At 38.2% G+C, this 4,922-nt stretch overlaps 1 protein-coding gene across 1 annotated transcript; it reads right to left on the bottom strand.

The window, feature by feature from the left end:
- Positions 1 to 461: 461 nt before the first annotated feature.
- Positions 462 to 4,359, bottom strand: LOC121943538 (GTPase IMAP family member 9-like). The gene is made up of 2 exons (XM_042487078.2): positions 4,200 to 4,359; positions 462 to 3,455 (listed from the first exon to the last, which is right to left on the bottom strand). The coding sequence occupies exons 1-2, from the start codon at positions 4,276 to 4,278 to the stop codon at positions 2,485 to 2,487; spliced, it is 1,050 nt and encodes a 349-aa protein (XP_042343012.2). The 5' UTR covers positions 4,279 to 4,359; the 3' UTR covers positions 462 to 2,484.
- Between the last annotated feature and the right edge of the window lie 563 nt (positions 4,360 to 4,922).

Raw genomic sequence — 4,922 nt, 5'->3', positions numbered from 1 at the left:
CTTCGCTAGATGAGTGTGCTTGTGGATGTGCTACATAATGACACAATGAATGCTTTTCATGCTTCATGGAAGAGTTTATTCACCCAGCACTTTCTCTCTCTCTTGCTGTATGGTTGTGTATGTTGGGGGGCAGGGGTAAACTTGTGCTCGAAGCATGCTAGGAAAACCCTGCAGAATTATTGATGCTGGTGCAGCTTTTGCATGTGAGCTCTTTTGACTGCTACCCCGTGCATATCCACTTTCTTTTAGATGAACTTTGTAATGCCTGAATTATTCATCTACATCTGAAAATTTACATTAAAATTATCTTTGTGTATTGTTCCATCCGTCTCAGGCTTGTTAAGGGTTTAGAAGTTGAAACTAATGGCTTCATTATGATTAATAAATCATTTTCTAATGTATTATATGTTTTATTTATAACTACAGACTTGAGAGCTTATCACAGAGAAACAGTAGCAGAGTCATGAGAAAAGTCAACCCTTTATTAATGAACACCAGACAGAGAGACTTCACATACTCTAGCAAGTTGTTACATTTGTTCTCTTTAATGTCTTATAACTGATACAGTATACAAAGCACTGGTTAAAACTTTATTGACTTTTAATAAGCCATAAAGAACATTTTGTAAAGGATGCTTAGTCACAAAGTAGTAAAGAAAAAGATAAACATTAAATAATAATAATTAAATGCTTGATACAGTACATTATGCACAAATAGTAACTGATTAAAACGTGTTGATGAAAAGGTACTGCAAGTCTCAAAATATACAAAACCAAACTGTGACTATATCAGTTCAGTGTCTGGGACCCTGTGCAGTGTATGAAGTGCATTTTCTTGTTGGTTTAAATAGCTTCAGAGGATTTGAAAGAATGATATGACATTCTTACATTCATACACTGTAGTAAAGCCAAGCACACATGCAGTCTTTTTTATTGCTTGTCTGTGCTTGAAATGAGCTTGTCTGAGTTTTTGAATTTAATTTCCAAAGACAGATTCACCCCAAGCCACTTACGTGTCTCTAATGTCACAGCACACCAAGCTGTTAACTGTAGACCTCTATTGTACTCTGTGGCCTTTGGAACAATTACTACCGCATGAGAAAACCCCTTAAAATAGTCGCTGTTGTGGCCTTTGTGTGTGTTACAAGTGAGAGCGAGAAAATGACTGTACATTTAGGTGCCCTGTGTGAGTGTGGAGGCATATGCATGTGAGGCAAAGCTGCTTCAAAGCAATGTGAAGCTCCTTTATGCACAGTATAGTCCATTTGTGGAGAGATGGTCATTATCCCTGAGGGTCGATGTGTCCAGCTGTCAGCAGAGGATGTTTTTAACAAAAGAGACACAATGAGGAGAAATGTGAAAAGATGAAGAGGTAATTGACCTAAAAATTGAAGAGATGGGTTGAATTGACAGTGCTGGAGTTTTAGTTGATTTTTTTACACATACCAGCCCACTCGTGTTTATACATTAGTGTGTATTATGTGTGTATTACACAGGAGTCTGACATTAGCTTGCCGGCAGTGTTTCGGCTCATTTTGTACAATTCTTTACACATCCACTTTCCATCTGACTGAGACAGCTTTTTGACATACAGAGAAACACTTTGTCATTGCAGCCACTTCATGGCCAAAGACAATTAAGAAATACTAGCTAGCACTTGCCCCCAAAGGCTTTACCAGACAGATGCATACACATACAAATGGATTACTGACTTTCAAAAGCTGCTCTTTCTCTACCTTCAATGTGCACAGAAGTGGTTTTCTGTTACGGGAACACACACATAACAAAATTAACTAACTGGATCATTAAGTACAGAATGCATCGATTTAAATTGATTTATTTAATGTGAAATGCAAAAACACAAGGTTGCTCTGCTGCTTCACACTGCCTCTGGTACAACTAGGTATTTGTTTTAATAATTTTTTAACAGATTGTTCTCATTTTTACACACAAGATCAGCCGTGTAAAAATTGCATTAAGCCGCACAGTGCATGCTATGTGACCAAGGGCATATTCATATCGCACAATGTCCATAAACAATGTATTTAGGCCCTAAAATTACGATACCAATGACATTATTCAGACTGTAATATATTGCTGAATTAATGTGTTAGACGTTTATTAATTGGTTTCCTATTTACATTTATTTGGCATTGTCTAACAAATGTATGTCCAATATTCACTTTGTATTTAGCTTTGGTTTTGGTCTCAACCAACTCCTGAAAGAAAAACCTAGGTCTTCCACAGCTCAAATCTCATTTTGTGCAGGTACAGGGTATTTACCTGAACAAAGTTACTGAAAACAGTTAACCAAAATGTAATGTTATGGACTGTAAAAAAAGTTAACTGAAAGACTGACTGAAGCTTCACTTTTGTATATCAGACCTCAGCGTTTCCCAGAGTTGACAGAGGTAGGTGAGACGGTTCTTTGGTCAGTGCCTTTCTATTTTTTTAGGACTCTGGCCATGTAAATGCTGTGTATCTTTTATTGTACAGCACATTTATTTTTCAGAGCTATTATTGCTGCTGGTGCTAATAATCCCACTACAGCCCCAACAGCTCCACCAGCTGTTGCTCCAATGGCAATACAAAGAGGGCCTCCAGCAGCTGCTGCCGCAGCACCGATTGCAACACCCACCTCAGCAGCTGCTACAATCACACCACTTTTAATGAATTTGTTTTTCTTTTCTGCCTTTTCTCTTGATTTTCTTATATACTCTTCATCGAGATACTTTAATTGTTTCTTCAGTTGTTCTCCCTCAAACATTGCCATCAGTTGTTGTTCTTCTCTGAGTTTTTGCTCAGCACTATCCCTCAGAATCTTCTCTTGCTGTTCGCAGATCGCTCTCTCAGCCTCCTGGAACATTTCATTTGTGTAAAATGTTCCTCCATTATCACTGATCATACTTTCTATCTTAGCAAGCAGCTGAGGCCCCTGACTGTTATTGGTATCTGTGTTATTGAAAACATGATATCGAAAGTGACATCTTACAATCAAATGGCTAAGTTGTTTACTTTTTCTAAAAAAGTCCTCAATTCTTGTGCTTCCGAGCTGGTCACCATGAGTGAAGAGAACCATAGAGAAATCTGCAGCTTTGTCACCAAACACCTGCTGCAGAAGATCAATAGTTTTCTGTTCTTCTTCTGTGAATCTGCCCAATTTGACCACAACCAGGAACGCGTGAGGGCCAGGCGAGGAGAGAGAGATGCACTCTTTCAGTTTTCTGATTACGTCGGCTTCTTTGTATTTTGTATCGTAAATTCCTGGTGTGTCAATGACCGCGACCCTGCGTCCATCCACCGTTCCTTTAGCCTTTTCACACTCTGATGTGACAGACTCCGCAGAGAGGACTGATGTAAAGGCTTTTCTATTGAGGATGGTGTTTCCCGATGCACTCTTCCCATTTCCTGTCTTTCCAATCAGTATGATTCGAATTTCTTCATCGGGATCAAAATCTACAAAACAGTGTGAGAGATTAGGGGCTGGCTAGGTGCGATGGGTTCTTTAGTGTGCTTCTACTGTAAGAAAATTAATCAATAGAAATGCTGTAAAATGTATTGCATATCACTGTCAATAATATGCTATTGTTTACAAGCAAAAGTTGAAGCCAATGTCATAAGTTACCGTGCATTTTGTTCTTGGGAAAAATCTGATACGAAGATACGACAATATCATTAAAGGTGTCCTCATCACTGTGGCCATGGACTCGAGTACGACCAGCAGCCCTTTGCTCTATGTCATCTCAATTCTCTCTCATCCCCATTTCCTGTCATCTCTACTACTGTCCTATCAATCGAAAGCCATTTAAGAACCCCCCAAAAATAACTAATCAGTCATCTGTATCTTATGTTCTAATCTTAACGACTCAAAAACAGTATTCAATTTTCAGTTAGATTTTTGGTATATATTTGCCATGGCAGCCAGTAGATTGACTCTTTGGAAAATACTCTGTTTATTTGCTTTCTTTCTTACAGTTAGATGAAAAGATTGATACCACTCAGATGTCCTTGCATTAAAAGAGTATGCCACTGATTTAGCATTGCACTTCTACCATCTACATTACCCGTGATGAATCTCAAGCACTTTTAAGCTGTGAGCAAGAATGCAGAATATCAAGAAAGTATTTCACAGATTTTAAAATATATATAAGTACAGCTGATAAACATTAGTCTAAAAGAGGCAAAAAAGGGCAGGATTACCTGTGTTCTGAGTCCCTGCAGTCTGTCCTCGTCTGCCTCTGCCATCCCTCTGACTTAGCCTTAGAGCACTGAAGGCCATGGTTCGACAGATTTGGAGTTCACACAAATGTTTGAATCACTGAAACAGTTCTGTCTTCTCCGACTCACTGAGAACTGGTGCTTTTTTGGATGTCGGTGTATTTATACCTTTTCCTCCCCGTTTTTGGCAGCTTGCCATCAACCTTTTTAAAAGTCAGCACTCCAGTTTGATCACATTGCAAAGAAACAACGTACCAGGAAATACATGGTACAGGAAATGCTTTTGCACCACCTAGAAGAGAATGATTGGTATGACAATGTTTCTGGGGACTCAGTATTAAAAAAAAAACAGATATTAAAATGTTTTCATCCTCTATAGAGTGATGGTGGGATTAATTGGGATTCATCCTCTGAGAACCATGAATGTGTAAACAAAATATCCATGGCAATACATTCAATACTTATATTTAAGTCTAATAATTTTGTGCTGGAGTCAAGTGTTTTAGGAAAACATTACAGTGTAAAATTACTACAGTCAGCAGTTAAAAGTCAGCATTACTCTAAACTCTTTTTTGTTGTCTTGTTTCCTATTGGAAACAGCTTTCTCTGTATTTCATGAGGTACATCATAATTCTTTACTACAACTGTACAACTAAGCAGCTTCACAACCACTTCAAATCACACTGTTTCAAAACAGTGCTTTTT

The sequence above is a fragment of the Plectropomus leopardus genome, chromosome 6 (genome assembly GCF_026936395.1).
Source record: "Plectropomus leopardus strain MGB_pleo_1.0 chromosome 6, ASM2693639v1, whole genome shotgun sequence".
Lineage (NCBI taxonomy): Eukaryota > Metazoa > Chordata > Actinopteri > Perciformes > Serranidae > Plectropomus > Plectropomus leopardus.
This window is presented reverse-complemented; position numbering and strand designations above follow the sequence as displayed.